General features: G+C 38.2%; 1 protein-coding gene across 3 annotated transcripts in view; it reads left to right on the top strand.

The window, feature by feature from the left end:
* Adgrb3 (adhesion G protein-coupled receptor B3) overlaps window positions 1-16,793 on the top strand; it is a 714,721-nt gene that overhangs the window by 270,162 nt on the left and 427,766 nt on the right. For all 3 annotated transcript variants that reach the window (XM_075980559.1, XM_075980557.1, XM_075980558.1), the window contains exons 6-7: window positions 5,562-5,726; window positions 6,170-6,334. In XM_075980559.1, the coding sequence (XP_075836674.1) occupies window positions 5,562-5,726; window positions 6,170-6,334 (330 nt within the window). The remainder of the gene's footprint in view (window positions 1-5,561; window positions 5,727-6,169; window positions 6,335-16,793) is intronic.

The raw sequence follows: 16,793 nt of genomic DNA on the forward strand, positions 1-16,793 counted from the left end.
TAGATACTCAGTTTCCCATTATTTCTTTTGGCAACTATGCTCTTTAGATGTAGTTAGAAGCTCTTTGTAGATTCATGAATATACTTTAATTGTCTATGTGGTTCTTGACTAGCCTATATTTATACCATTATCATGCTGTTTTGATTATTGCACTCATGCAATACATTTTGTGAACATAGTACAGTGCTCCTGCTTGGTTCTTTTTTATCAAAAGTTCTTTGGTTATCTGTGACTTTGGTGGTCCATTGAAACGTTAAAATTTGCCTTTTCTTGTTTTGTGAAAACTGACATTGGGGTATCAGTTGCTTGTCATAAAGGAAACTTTATGAAAGGAGTAATTTATTTTGCCTCAAAGTTCATAGGTACAGTAGTATATCATAGTGGGAAATTCTTAGTGACAAGCTAGAATTGATTGCTCACAATGCATCCAGAGTCAGGAAACAAGGCAATTAGTGTTCCGCTTGCTTTCTTCTTTGTTTTCAGTCTAGAACCTATACTAATGGTTCTACATATAAGGTGGGTCTTCCCACCTGCCATAAGCTGATAGAGACAATTTCTCATAAGCACACCCAGATTTGTATTCCCATGGTGAATCTAAGTCTTACCAGCATGACTATCAAGATTAAGCATCACAGTTCCACCCCTTATTGATCTGACATTCAAATATATCTTTATAAAGCTAGAATCTCCCACTTTTAGTTCTTTAAAGAGTTCTCCTCCCTGGTGGCTAAGCATCCAAATATATGAATGAAGCTATGGTGGGGACACTCTATTTAAATTCATAAGAGATTTTAATAATTTTTCTCCTCTAATGCCTCATAATAATTTGAGATAACTTAGTATTTCTTCAAATGCTTGGTAGAGCCCAGCAGTGACATATGGTTCTATTTTAATTTGGTTTGGTTTGGCTTGTTTGTTGTTGCTTTGTTTATTCATAAAAGACTTATTAATGATTCAGTCTCATTACTTTTTATTGGTATGCTTAGGTTCTCTATTTCTTCTGATTGTGTCTTGGTATGAAATATTTGATACTTGTTTATCTGTTTCTCTGGGACAGGCAACATGTTGCTATATATGGTTGTTCAGAGTATTCTTTAATTGTCCTTTTAATTTTGGAAACGATATTGTAGTGTCTCCCTTTACAGCCCTGGTTTTATATATTTGAGCCTTGTTTCCACTTCGTCTGGCTTACGTTTCCCTACTTTGTTTTTCTTTCACAGAGCCAGGCCTTTATCTTGCTAATATTTTGTGTTGTTTTCCTTCCTTGCTTGTTTTGGTCTGTCATTTCGTTCTGCCAAGATATCTATCATTTCCTTCCTGCTATTAAATAGTTTTTCTCCTTTGTTTACTGTTGTGAGCGGTAGTGTGATGCTATTTATTTCAGGAATTCATGCTTTACTTGGTGTGGAAGATGACTTACATAAGAGTTTCCTCTCCTTTCTGCTTTAGCTGTAACAGGCTTTGCTACATTGTGTCTCTGTTTTACAATTGGAGAAATTTATATAATTTACCTACTGATTCAACGTTTGACCCGATAATGCCTTTTCTTACTGATTTTGATTCCAATCTATTTCATTTGGTGTAGGTATGGCTACTCCTGCTTTCTTTGGACCTCACTGTATGGAATATCCTATTGTGTTTCTCACTTTTAATCTATGCAAAACTTTAGAGGTAATGTGAGCTGATTGCAAACATGATCTTGAGAAATCATTTTGAAACTATAGAGACGCAATTTTTTAAATTCAATTTTTAAATTATTTCAGCTGTATGTGTGTACATGGACATATGAACGTGTGTGTGTGTGTGTGTGTGTGTGTGTGTGTGTGTGTGTGTGTGTGCGTTCTCCTGGGGCTGGAATTGCAAGTGATAGTAAGCTGCATGACATAGATCCTGGGAACCGAACTAGGATGCTCTGCAAGCACAGCTAGCATTCTTCACTGCTGCATCGTTTCTCCACCTGAGGCACAGTTTTAAACAAGGTTTCATTTAATGCAATAGTCTCTGGATGAACTTCTAATTCAATATCATAAACATGGAAATTTTCATCTTGGAACTGTGTTCTCTCACTTGATTGTAAACCGGTCAAACAGCCCAATAAAGGAATCTTCCTTTCCCTATGTGAGTTATTCAAAGCATCAGTCTGGTTCCTCCTTATTGTTTCTGTCAGCTCACCCTCCAGAGAACCTGCCCAGCCTCGCCCATACTATAGAACCCCAATTCCTCTCACTTCCAGGGTTCTTGCCCTTGTGCAATCCATCTTTCACAAATAACAAACTATTTCAGTTTTAAATGTAAATTATTTCATGTGCCTATTTGCATATTCTTTCACAGCTACTATCCTATCTCCCAAGGGACCTGACGGGATTCCCCATAGCGTTGTTTAAATTATCACTTTCTTTTCATGGCTCCAAGATGGAAGTCTTCCTCATCAATACACGTATACTTATCTTCCTCGGTCTTTGGTGTCCTATGATCTCTGGCTCCCATACATCAGCTGACTCTCTCTTCTACACTTCCTGGTCTCACCATCCCCCTTTATGCCCTAACTTTCTCTCTGCTTTTTCAACCACAGGAGCTTTCAGTTACATACAGTCGTTGCCTCCTTTTAGCAATGGGAATCAGCCATTCCTATCTCCCAAGGGACCTGACGGGATTCCCCATAGCGTTGTTTAAATTATCACTTTCTTTTCATGGCTCCAAGATGGAAGTCTTCCTCATCAATACACGTATACTTTTCATAGCCAAGCACATAAGATCATGAGAGCAGAGCTGGATCGGTCTTAGTCGACACAGCCCTCTGAAGGTCCAGGGCAACATCATTGACACCATAGCTTTTCTGGAACCCTTGAGTTAATAGTACGTTATGAGCTTCAAGTTTTTTAAGTTTTTCCATCTTCCTAACTTACCAGGGAGCAATTTTCATGACAGAATACCAAGATATGAATCAGAGTTCAGCAGAAATGGTTTTATAATAGAACAAGTCATCGAGATCTATTCAAATTTCTCAGGTTGCAATGACTCTGCAAGATTCATCTTAGCCGTGTGACAAGCTCACAGAATTCATTGAACTGATTCTAGGGAAGGAGAGACATTGCCTGCCTGCTGCTTCTACCAGAGCAGGTCAAGTACAAAACCAGCATGGGTGTTGAAAGGGAATCAATCTCTTTACCACTTGTCTTCCCAGTTAAAGTTCAGATAGCAGAGTTTTTCATTTATGTTCTCTAGTACCAAGAAGAATGTTGTTTTTAGATCAATAGAGACCTGTATCTTAATAAATGACTTTTAGTTTTGAATATCCCAGCAGTTGCCCCTGAATGATAATGTACATTCTCTGTTTGGGATGCTTAAAAGTCAAAAAGAGAATTTAATTCCTACTTCCCAGGAACTTGTGATCCATTGTTTCCCATCCAGTAAAAATGAGACTGCCAGCTCCTAAAATGCTTAGGGGAAGAGGTTCTTAGTACATAGTAATCGATATTGTAAAATATCAGGACTTTATATGAAACCAAAATCAAACAACAATTGTTTTAATATGACGAGACCTCACTCTGGCACTGAGGAAATCCCTGAGTGACTGTGGTGTAAGTGAACCGTTTCTCAGCCCTCACTTTTCTGCTTGTATAGTAATGGAGCCAACACACTAACAGGATGAACACTGGAATTTTGTAGTAGATTTTGTATTAATTTTTCTTTCTTTTTTTAATATGCAGTAAGTTACTTTATCAAGTCAATTATTTCAGAATAATGCAACTAATATTCAATAAAATGATCTTCTAATTAATAGTACAAAATAAAACAAATAAAAGCCCAAGTGATTGATATATCTTTAATTTCATTATTTTTTGTTATGGCTGATTAGGTAACCTAAATTAGTCAAATCTCAAATATGTTGTGTCTTATGAATTTTTTGACAGTGTTTAACCTCAAAATGTCCCTCGTTTCTAATATTAACTCATCCTCATTAAAAACAAAATCTGGAATGAAAACTACATTTAGCCTGAATGTCAAAGAAAGAGGATACATAGATAATTTATAATGTCCTATTGATTTACTAGAACTTTTGTTTTGTCTGGCAAGTGTACTACATGGCCAGATAAGATTCTATCAGGTACTTTTCATAAAACGAGACACTAAAATTACACGAATGGAATGATCAAATTGGCATTTTGTGGTTTTTAATCTCACACAAGGTTTATTACGTACAGCCAGATATCTGTTCGACAGCCCTATTTAATAGCTACATATGAGGCTTGAAATTACCTACTCATTCTGTCAGACTCTGGTTTGCCTGGGAGGATTTTCACAGCAATATTAGCTTCTAGTAGAACTTATGATTGATGGTAAATTCCTTTTCAGTCATAATCAAGCTCATTAAGAAGCATGCAGTAACATTGAAAAAAGTAGACCCCCTATCTACGAGTGCATTTATAGCATTCATATGCTAATTTGTACATTTTCATCGGTTTTGGGTTTAATCCTCTGCAATGTTTTCTAGCATGTGTCAGTGCTGTCTCCTTGTGTAAATGAGTCAAGTCACAGTGCCCTAGCAATTATCCTTTCTATGAAGAAGATCCTGTGAAAACCTGCAAATCTCATATAGCATGTAAAGATCATGCTTGCCTTTCACCTTTGGATTGTTTACATGCATAATGTGATAATTTTTGAGGTAACTGGGCTTGGTACTTAAACTTTTCATTTCTCTCTTCATCACCAATCTCAGAATCATGTGATTGAATGACAAGTGAATGAAGCTCCAAAGATAGGTCAAATGCAGTCATCTGCATCCCAACCATCAGACGCCAGGTCTCTTTGACTTACCATATGTTTTCTCTGCTTTGTTTCCAAATCCTTCCCTTCATTTCTCTGAGCATCACCTCTTGACAACTTCCTGATTTTTCCAACTCTCTGTCATCCAGGCCTGACCCTCCCCTGTATCTTCCAAATTTGTTTTCCAAATATTTCATTATCTCTGACCAGAACACTTCAAAGCGTTCTTACTTACCTGAGAACAGTGGTCCAAAATCTCAACCCATTGTCAGGGTCCAGCCTTGATGGTTCTTATGCTCCAGAGTAAGGATGTGTGGATTAGAAATGTTAGGCAGAAAAATAAAGATACTAAAGAAAAGAGACACCCAGGGAAGAGTCAGGAGGGCAACTCAGTGAATACCCAGGCAATAGCTTGGTGCTAATCACATGAAGTGTGGGTCTTCTCAACTTAACCAAATCTAGGCAATCCTTGTTCATGTTCAGATATTTGTTGCCATGATGATTCAAAATCATATCAGGTTGATAACAGCTATTAACCATCATAATAAAATGCATAAAATGAAGTAGAAACAAAAAGTGGGTAATAACGTATTGAGGAGTCTCATGACAAAAAAAAAGGGGGTAAGAACGTATTGGGAAGTAGTAATAGGATCTCACGCAGTGTGATCTTAATTACAAATATTCAGAAGCCTTGATTGAGATTGATTCATCTTTCAGGTTAGTGTTACCTTGTGCTCCCTGCGTAGCTTTCCCCACTGGAGCATCTTATGCTGTCTCTCTCTCTGCTTTCGTAGTTGATGGCCAATGGCAGGAATGGAGTTCATGGAGCCACTGCTCGGTGACATGTTCCAATGGAACCCAGCAGAGGAGCCGGCAGTGCACGGCAGCTGCTCACGGAGGCTCTGAGTGCAGAGGACCATGGGCAGAAAGCAGAGAGTGCTACAACCCCGAATGTACAGGTAAGGCCAATGGCTTTGTGCAAATGACAACTACAAGTCATAAAACCTCAAAGCACCATGCCAGGCGTCATAAAATGAAAGCTAATTATATATTCATATGTACAAAACCATTACATTCGTTTATTCTACGGTATACTGCAATAATAAAGTCTGAAAAATCTGGAGATTCTTAAATCGAATAATAGACGAGTTAATAAAGTTTAGCACTAGGCTTCCAGTTTCTAAAAGTAGGTTCCTTGTGCATCTGAAGTGTCATGCACACTTATGTAATTCTTCGCACCACAAAATGCACAGTGTTTGGCCAGTAAGTTCAATATTTGGACAAAGCTTATTCTTGACAGTAGATGAATAAAAATGGAAAGAATCTTAACACCCCCGGATTTACACATTTACTAAACCAGTGCATGCCGCGACTGCTGTTAAGCGAGACCCATTTCTTTCAGCCAATGGTCAGTGGAATCAATGGGGTCACTGGAGCGGATGTTCCAAGTCCTGTGATGGAGGCTGGGAGAGGAGAGTGAGGACGTGTCAGGGTGCAGCTTTAACAGGACAGCAGTGTGAAGGAACAGGGGAGGAAGTGAGACGGTGCAGTGAGCAGCGGTGCCCAGGTAAGATGGATCTGGTGTATATGTGTGTGGGGGGGGGTGCGGTGCGCGCGCGCAAGCGTGTGTGTGTGTGTGTGTGTGTGTGTGTGTGTGTGTGTGTGTGTGTGTGCGCGCGCGCGTGCGAGCCCACTTGCAGTAAGGAATGACACGTCTTTGATCTAAAGATTGATATTAATACCTGGCAATATACTTGTTTTAAAAATACTATATGACAACTTCTCCTGATATGTTAGAGTAATCCTAATAGTTTTAATTTATTTATTGTAAAGTGACATTGAACTACAATGATAGTCAAAAAATAACCACAAAGAAGAATAATTGATTTGAGTATGATTTATATCATTATAATATTTTTCTACTATGTAATAAAATTTGCTTATTGAGAAGACAAAAATGTTCTTAAACCTTACTACATTTTTTAAGCATTAAGCAAATGAAATCAAAAGCTATTGTTTAAATTCATATACTTTCATTTTTATGACTGATTAATGTCTCCTTGATGACCTTAGAAATCTGTATTTACCCATTCTTGTCCAATTTTCAATCATAAAGTTATCACCATGAATAAAATATAATGTAATGGCTAATGAAAGTGGTTTGCATGTAAGCACAAATGATAACACAGGGCAGACACTGTCCAAACTTTATTCATTTCTCGCAAAGTCTCCTTTAGAAAACTAGATTCTTTCCTTAAAATAATTGTGACACACTGAGACACAGATAAGTCAAAATCATTATTTTAGGTTGATACCGTAGGCCAAACTAACAGAAACATACAAGACAGTGCTAAGTGAAATGAACTCAGAGAATGTGAGTGTCTGCTGGGTTTATCCCATAGGTGTATTGGTTTGGGATGAATGTCATTTGAAGGGATGTAGGATCACATTGGAGTGAATACTGAGGCACACGTGAAAGTCAGGGGACAAGCTGGGGGAGCCAGTTTGCTCCTTCCTGCTTCTGGATACTGGGAGGTCATCAGGCAAAGACAGCAAACGCCTTTCACCCAGAGATCCATCTCTCTGGCCCAGAAACTGAGTTTCCTGTTTTGCAGTTTGTCAGCAGGTTTTCTTTTGGCATGAGATCTCAAATTAATTTTGCTAATTCTTCAGGCCATGTGAATTCAGAACGATAAGAGACAAATAGCACACAGAACTCTGCTGCGAAGGATGCCTAGGCAGATTAACAATGAAATCTCTGCACTGCATGAGAATTAACAGGCTTTAGACAAAAACATTTGTTTTGCCAGAGGAGAAATTTCATTAGAACGGTAGAGCATGATGAAGCAAGACCCTCTTAATACTTGAAGGTACCTAAACCAGTTTTAGCGCATGAAGCTGGTTAACTGTCCTCAACTGCATCTCATCTGCATAGGTAAGACAGAACAGCTGCAATCAGATTTACCGAGATTGCCACCTGCTGTTTGAAAAACATTTTACAGATCGGTTTGGAGAAAGGTTACATATTTGACTCGTTACGTTTATTTGTTGGGCTTCATGATTTAAGACAGGTCAGTAGATTACCTCATATGACTAAAAGCAATTTTATATGATGTTGTATTTTTTGGTCTTAGCATTTCATTTCTCTCTCTTCAGTAAGGAGATTGGAAACCACTGGCAATGTACTTACAGATCTATAGCTCCCTAGTGAAACCTACTTCTCAAGGCAGCTAAATGATTTTTAAGATTAGTGCCTTTACAGCGACGAAAATATTCTCATTTACAATACTGTTGTATCAATTTTTTTTGCTATAATTCAACCTGATACCTTGCACAACATGCAATGTGCATTAAAACGTATACCCAACTATTAATTTAAAAACTTTGTGTCTCTATTGAGGATAGGATTTTCAACATAATATTTGTTCTGTCTGTCCACTAACACCTCATATGCAGTCATTTTATCAAACAGTGGTATTTATAAAGATTTATTTCACAATTTTACACAATAGAACTGACTTATACACTGAATTCTAAGTCTTAGAATGTCACTAACCCCGATTTCTTCATCATGGTCATTATTATTTCTTTTCTGAATAGTGGTCCTAATCCCAGCCAAGATATTGTTTCATATCTACCCATTGACAAAACATACTGGGAAAGTGTTCATATCACCTTAACATTTACTAAGACATTTTTCTGTTTGTCAGTTGCAAAGCTTCAACAAGTATTTCTTTTAGAACAGTATTTTTCCCAGTATTATTTTTAATATTTTCATTCCTGATTTTTTTGCGGGGGGTGGTCCTGGGAAGAACAAGTATTTATGTTAATGTTTCATTTAATTTGAATTCAAAAACAGAATAATTAACCTTGCCCAGAAACCCTCTGTTGTCAAAAAGGAGAAATATAACATATGTACATTTTTGTCTAGAGAACTAATGGAAACTAAGCATTTAGATTTAATCAAATGCTACTACATTATCTACAAAACATATTTAAAAATGCCCATCAAGATTAGGGTTTTCCTTTATGGGTTAATAGAGTAGGACAATGTTAAAACGGCATCATTGACCGCAACCCCACCCCAGTAAGATGTGTTCATAAGAAAGGAAAACCAGAAAGGCCAAAAAGTAAGAGTACTACTGGTTGGGAAATAGAATCACTCCAGGGGAGATAATTAAGTGTCCCCATTTTTAAATTGGTCCTGCTCACCAAATAATGATTTCATTTATCTCAGCCTCATCGTGCATCCTCAGGCTCTGATGAGTAAATGGTGAGATGGTGATAACTTCACTGGCTTTGCCTTCTATTGCAATGGGAACCATTCATTCACATACCCCCCCCCCCATTTTTCTTGGTCACTCTTCTGAAATCAAATATGACTGATGAACTGACTAGACGCAAGTTTTGGCTGCGTGCGGACCATCTTACTAACGTCCATTGTTCTGAAGTCACTAATCACTAACGTGGAATCTATCACTTTCAGAAAGGCATATTCTTAATCCACAAATAAAGTTTCGAGTTTTCTTCTTGGGAAAACAATTGATTTGTCTGTCATGCTGATTTTAGCCTGCTGGCTGACTGTGCTCAGGAACATGAAATGAAAATGGAGGTATGGGGAGCCAGGGACCAAGGGAGACCAGAAGCAACTGTGGTATTTTACTCAAGCTCTGCGTGCCAAAGGAGGGCAGCAGTCACCCTAGAAATGCAAAACAAGTCTTGGATGCTGTAATGTGTTTTTATATTAGCCTCAGTCACACTGGCATGCTGTAGATAAAAGCACTGCTTGCCTGCCTTCCTCCCCTCCGTCCCCACTTATGAGATATCACTTGGGCAGAGCGATTGCGTTTTTGAATTTTTTTTCTTTCAAATAAGACTGTGTGTGAAGAAAGGATTGAAGAAAGGACTTTACTCTGTGCTTGCATCTTTGCAGAGGACTCCTATCACAGTCGAAGGCATTGCTTTTAAACCTTTGATGGCCTTCAAATTCATGCCAACAGCTTGTTAAAGCATGAAGTTGAACTTCTTGAGCCCCCTACAGAGCATCAGAGGCTCTGGTTCGGTAGAGCTTGCGTGGACTTGAGAATATATATTTTGATGGCAATAGGTTGATGATGATGATAATGGCTCCAGATCATCTTTCAGACTGCAGTGGCCTACTAAAGTTGAATAATCGTGATTAAATTGTGATTAAAAAGGAACACGGAAATGAAACGTAGTCCTTGAGTTCAGCTCCATTGGTGAAAGTTGACATACTGCCCAGACTGCAGAGTCCTCTCTAACTCATGCTTCTTCACAAATGAAGAGGGGTACTGTCTGTAATATATTTATAATACAAATGTAGACAAATCCATTTTCAACTTTTCTGGTGTTAAGTTTTTACAAAATAAGGCCTCTCTTGGCCATCTTAAAGAGAAGTAAGGCTGCTGATTTTTTTTAATAGTAATGGATCATTTATTGTCCAACTCTCAGCTTCCCAATCCTCATTTTTCCTGTTCCATAAAGAGAAAAAAAAAGGTCTTAATTATCATTCAATCAAGTCTTATATGAATATATAGTACCCAGAAACAGATCTAGATTCCTACTGCAGTTGGTACCCTGGTTAGCTTTTTGTCAACTTGACCCTATCTGGAGTTATCTAGGAAGAGAAACTGCAATTGAGAAAATGCCTTTCTTAAATTGGTTTTAGGAAAGTTTGGGAAGGCTTTTTCCTGATTGATAGTTGATGTGTGAGGACACAGCGCACTGTAAGTAAGCCAGTAAACAGTGTACCTCCAAGGTCTCCACTTCAGTCTCTGCCTCTGGGTCACTGCCCTAAGTTCTCTTCATGAGGGACTATTACTGGGAAGTGTTAATCAATTAACCCTTTCCCTCCATGGTGTCTTTATCATAACAACAGTAAGCAAGGGCATTCCTCATGTGTCTCTTCCTGGGCTGTAGCGTGTCTTCCGTGTTTCTCGTCTTCCACAGTGAGAAGTTACAATATGCATATGCAGACTTTCCGTTCTTGGTGTGATGGTGGGGGAGGTGCCCTGTCCAGTTTTCTCACTTGTTTTCTCCTCAGGTGCCGGTTGGTAGACTGATAGGTTGATAATCATGTCCACTAAAACTATATGCGTATATATTTTGTAGAGACAAGTGTATGAATCTTAGCAAGTTATGCTGTTATTAATGGTATGTGCCACTCTATGTAGAGGCTAGCTGTAGTCATTTTCATAAACCCAAGTATGTCAGTTCATTGTGTTCCTTTCCTTATCCAAAGAGAAAACTCCTGGAACCATTTACAAACTGCCATGAATTGTGCCCTTTTACTTCAAGCTGCTTCGAGGGCATCACAGAGCCCCAGGTCTGCCATTACAGGTTATCTTTATAACTTATCATCACCTATGCTGAAATCTGATGAGCTCCTCATAAGGTGAAAGCAATTGTTTTAAGTGAATGTATTTGGCTATAATAAATAACAGCAAATATTCTCACACCTGAGTGTTTACATAGCTATTCACCTAAAATCAGACACTGAGTTTAGTGTTGACAGTAGATGGCACTAGGTATTGACTCCTGTTTCTTCTTGTCAAACACTTCAGGTACAGTTTAAAGAGCAGAATTGTAAATTAGGTGTTGACGATAGCATTTGGATGAAAGAGATTTTATTGCTTAATAAATACCCAAAATAGTGTTGAGTCCTGCCCAAAGCACAAGTGTTTGATTGTTTTTACATAATCTACTCTGTAGTTCTGGGAACAAATTGGCTGAATTTTATGGGAGGAATAAAGGAAGAAGCACAGAGGGCCAAAGGACTCAGGGTTTAAATTAGGTAGCACTGCAAGTCTTTCACTCAAACCTGTTGCTATGGAGATAACTAGTATAATAATTCATCTTCGCAGATTGCTCATCAGAGAAGACTTTGGGAAAACTCTCAGAGGTTATTCCAGGGAAGAAACTTAAAAATCAATTTGGTCTAATCTTCTATTAGCCACCTTGTTTGATTTAGAAATATTTGGCAACAACCTTAAATTGAGAAGAAAAGTAATGAAACACATATTACAATTTTTTTTACTTCTTTCCATCTTAAATATTACCATAGTAAAAGAAGTAAATTTTAGGCCATGTCTAACAATTATCTTCAAGCAGAGCATCAAAGGACACTTAAAATTTTTAATTAATGCATGCCGCTCTTTTATTTCCATGCTCACTGAAGCACCAACCTCTCATATTATGTTTGGTATTTCTCTTCCTTATTGGTTCCTTGCATAGCCTGATGTGAGTGCCCACAGCCTCAGTGCCCACTATTCTCTTTGCTGTTTCCCCTTCTCACCAATAGCAAAGCCTTCAGGACACACCTGCCGGTCTACCATTTGTCTCGTGTCTTTCACAGATTCCCAGCATGCTTTGCCAACAGTGATCTACCAGGATCTATCACAGGAGAGCTTTTCTATCTGACAAGCAACTCCTTTGTGACATTTGAGCAGTCACTCTCCTAACGACAGATTCTCAGCCGTCTATTTCTTTCTGAGGTGGCCCTGTGTACTCCCTTTGCCAACACCCGTTTTTAGTAGAGGAACATAAAAATAAAGTGAGGAATATGGTAACCAGGGAAGACTAACATTTTTTTTATTGGTGTCTTCACACCTAAAATGGAGCCAACGTGGTATAGGGAATTGCTTCAATTTGAAAAAACATTTTAACTATATATGATGATTAATAGCAGTTGATGAATTCTGTGTTCTTCCTATCAATCATATGACATCATCCTTTCTGAACAGGTTTGTCTCATTAGTATGGTCTGTTTATGGCCTTAGTCATATGACTCACTTGGTTTAAAAACCTTGGATAGGTTCTCATTACTTGCCAAATTTTGTGCATACCCTTAGAGTCCTGATATTCTATATCCCAATGCTAGCTCCAATAGCTTTGCAACATTACTTCTCTCTACTCAACTATAAATATATACTATATATGTATAGATATATAAATATATATGTAATGAAATCACACTTGTACAGACCGTTTTCTGGAGGCAATGGTACATGTTCTTTCTTCACTGTAGTTTTTATTACTATCCATCTGGACCCCTTAAAGTCTTTGCCTCCTTTACTTTGAACATTGCTATGGAAGCCTCTTGGTAGTCAGTCTATTGGTGAGTCTTCTCCTTTCTACCACCTTGTGAATGTATCATTTTCATTGAAACCTTATAAAGTTAGCCCATGCTCCCATTCTTATATCTTATTAATAGTCCATTTAATTGATTATATTAACTTCAATTCCAACACATTTCATGTGTACAGTGCCTTTTCATCTGGACATCTCATACACTGTGCTGAGCCTTGCTGAGCATAGTAGATCGCTAGATTTATATTTATACCCTTAATGCCATAATGAAAGTAATGGTTACATTTTTATGTTATCATCTAAATAAACTAGGTGATGGTATTATAAACTATGATATTAATACCTACTTTATAATTTTAAGTCCTTCTGGATTTTATTGTTATCTCTAAGACTAATTCGTTGCAGACCAGTTTTAAAACCAAATTTATAATTTTATTTTTCAGTTATAGTCTGTAGAATTATATATCTTCCTTTATAAATAGATAATCAATAGATATTAGATAGAATACATAAATTTCTATACTAAGCTCTTCAGTTTCCCCAGATTTAAACCACACTTGTTCTTTCTGGCCAGAGACTCTCAAGGCAACTCACAGTAACCTATCAGGCTGGCATTGGTCCAGTGAATCCAAATAATGTTCTTAAAGAACGGAGTGCGCCTGTCATGAAGAAGTGTGGCCGGTGGTCTAAATCTCAAGGAGTCTTGTCCACTTCCTCCATTGTGAAACCAACATTATTTTCCTACATGTACATTTGGCAACATAGTGATAGTTAACTGTTCTTAAAATCATATAATATGACAAACAAATCCAATATTCTTGGAAAATCTTGTGTGTGCTCTCTTAGAACTTACAGAATAGCTTGGAGCTATGCATGAACATATTAAAGTTTTCTCTCTAATTAAATTTGCTAAGGAATTAAAACCAAAGACCGTTCATCTGGTAGACTGAAATACACAATTTGCTTTGGAACATATAATAAAATACTGTCCAGACACCATCCTGAACTGGTACAATACTGTACAGAGGCCAAACAGGCAATCTACAACTACAAGCAAGTGAAGAGCTGAGGGGTTATTTGCTTCAAGGCTCAAAAGTAATTTTTAAAGATAAAAAATAATTCATTACCAGAACAATAAAATTTTTGGAGACAAAGTTAATACCCCTAAGCATGGCCTAGCTCTTGAACTGACCATAGGTCACTAGCTCTTTCCTGAGTAGCTTCAGGTTAGGTGCTTTTTTTTCACTTTTATTTCTTATTTAAAATGAAGTTCTCTTAAAAATTAGCAAGAGATTTGATGAATTTAAGTACATAATTTACTTAGAAGAGGCAATCATGGAGATACGGACATAAAATTGAAGACAAATAAAGAGAATCTTCTAAAGAAGGCAGTGATGACAACTGGGATGGCGGTGTGTGCCTTTAACTGCACCATTTCAGAGGTGAAGACAGAAAGAGTGGATGTTCCAAGTTTAGCTAGGCCACATAATCTGACCCTATTTGAAATGAGCAAACAAAATACGACATGGAACTTGATAAACTCCTTTCCTTCTAACCTGAGCAGAAGAATAAGTCCTTCAGGGGAGTAAGTTCCATGTGCGCAATCCAAGCTGGAAGCCCTCTGAGCTCAGCGACCAGCCTTTTTTCACCTCCTCCTCCTTCAGCACAAGGAATTCACAGAGTAACAATGATTCATAGTTCCCCAGCAAGAACAGTTTGAAACATGGAGGTCATGAGTAGTGCGTGTGTTTTTCTTCTTTCTTCTGCATGCCAGCTTGGTAGTTTAGAATCAATTTCCCTTTAATGCTGAAATTCTAGCATATGAGGGGAAAACTAATTTTCCACATCAGATTGATTTAAGCCCTGTATAATTTCTGCTATTTTTAAGAGACGGTAAATCAGTTTGAATAGACAGATTAACAGCTAATCACTAGGTAATTGCTACCTTGTTTTAAGGGAGTGTGGTAACTACATACCTGTACAGTTGTGTCTTACAAATGAATTTTTATCTTGGCAGTAAGGGTACCAAGCAGAGGATCTGGCAACTGATGCGCAGTTGGTATTGCAGTGTGTCGAGACATAAAAGTACAAGAGCGCTTCATATTGCTGGGAAAAAAAAACTTTTATTTTTATACTTAGGCCACTCTGGTAGTTTCTAATTTACAAGATGAACAGAGGAGAAACAGAACAGAGGTGAAACAGAAAGAAAAAACAAACAATCAAGCAAAAACAACAAAAAACAAAACTATGAACCATCAGTTCAGCATTCCCTCCTAGGCATGGGCATGGTGTTCAGGCACCAACTAAAATTTTAAATAATTATTTTGAGATTATAATAAAGTTAGATCATTTTCTTCTCTCATTTCCCTCCCTCCAAACCCTCCAATTTATGCCTCTTTACTTTCGTTCAAATCCATGGTCTCATTTCATTAATTGCACACACACATACACACACACACACACACACACACACACCCTTGTCAGTATGTATAACGTTACTTGTACTTGTTTTAGTGTTTACTGGGCTGACCATTTAGTGTTATATAGCCAATAGTGAGCTCTTCCCTGGCTAAGACTGTCTCTCCCACTCTCCCTATCCCTTAGTTAGTTGCCTGTAGTTCTTTGTATGGGAATGAGGACCTTTGGGGTTCCCCTCGTTTCTCCATCCACATTCACATGTCTATCAGTGCTATCCTTTTTCAGCTGATGTTTATGCAGCCACTTTCCTGAGACTTTATAGATATACCATCTAATATTTCTAGAAAACACAGTTTCACAGCAAACTTACCATTCCTCTGGCTCTTATAATCTTTCTTCCCCCTCTTTTACAATGTTCCCTGAGGTGGGGGCTTAGGTTTGGGAGTTGTATTGTAGACGTGCCCTGGGGAACTAGGCTCAATAATCTTGCACTCTGTTTGGCTATGGTTTTGTGTAATAGTCTCTTTCTGTTGCAGCTCCTTTTGGATAACACTTGCACATGCTCAGGTATCTCAAGTACAATTGCTGTCATCCTCTCCTCCCCAGGGCATTTTCTGTCACATACTGGAGCTCAGGATGTAGCACCATGGACAGTTTTCTTTGAAATCTGTCTTCATTTTGTAATTCTGAAGCATCCTTGACTTTTCCTTCTATTCAGTCATGGACTGAGCAGCCTCCATCCTAAGTAGATTTGGAACCCATCCACTTCCTATTACCACCCCCTGTGATTCTTGTTGTCGACCTCAGTTGCATCATGGAGATCACCCCAGGCCTTTTGGAGTAATTTCCTTCACTCTGTTCTCCAAACTTCAAGTATAACACTTAAAATATAATAAATTCCCCGGGTTTAAAATAAATCCATCAAGACAGGTATATGAATCACTGTTCCATGATGACCTCATCCTTTATGTGTCCTCCTCCTGCATTCAGTGACCTCTACTCATACCTAACTTTTGATTCTGTCTACTCAGACACTGCCTTTGGATGCCCTAGTTAGCTTTAACTCTGAACTTGACACAGTCAAGAGTCCCGAGAGGCGGGATTCCCAAGCGAGGGATTACCGAGATCAGATTGGCTTGTGTGCGTGACTGAAAAGGAATTTTCTGATTGTAAATTGAAACAGGACAGATCAGCCCACTGAGGACAGCACCATTGCTGCAGAGATGGTCTTGGGCTCTATAAGAAAGCTATCTATACATTTGCCGAGCATGTGAGCCAGCCAGCAAGCAGCATTAGTCCATGATTTATGTCCTGGAATTCTAGCTTGAGTTCCTACTCTGACTTCTCTCAGTGATGGGCTATGACCTGGAAGCATAAACCAAATAAATCCTTTCCTTCCCTAAGCTACTTTCTGTCAAGATATTTTATCCGGACTATAGAAAGGACACTAGAATGCTGTCATATCCTATTCCTGGGTCTTCCAGTAAGTGGTTTGTTTG

Source organism: Microtus pennsylvanicus, chromosome 7, assembly GCF_037038515.1.
Source record: "Microtus pennsylvanicus isolate mMicPen1 chromosome 7, mMicPen1.hap1, whole genome shotgun sequence".
In the NCBI taxonomy this organism is placed as follows: Eukaryota; Metazoa; Chordata; class Mammalia; order Rodentia; family Cricetidae; genus Microtus; species Microtus pennsylvanicus.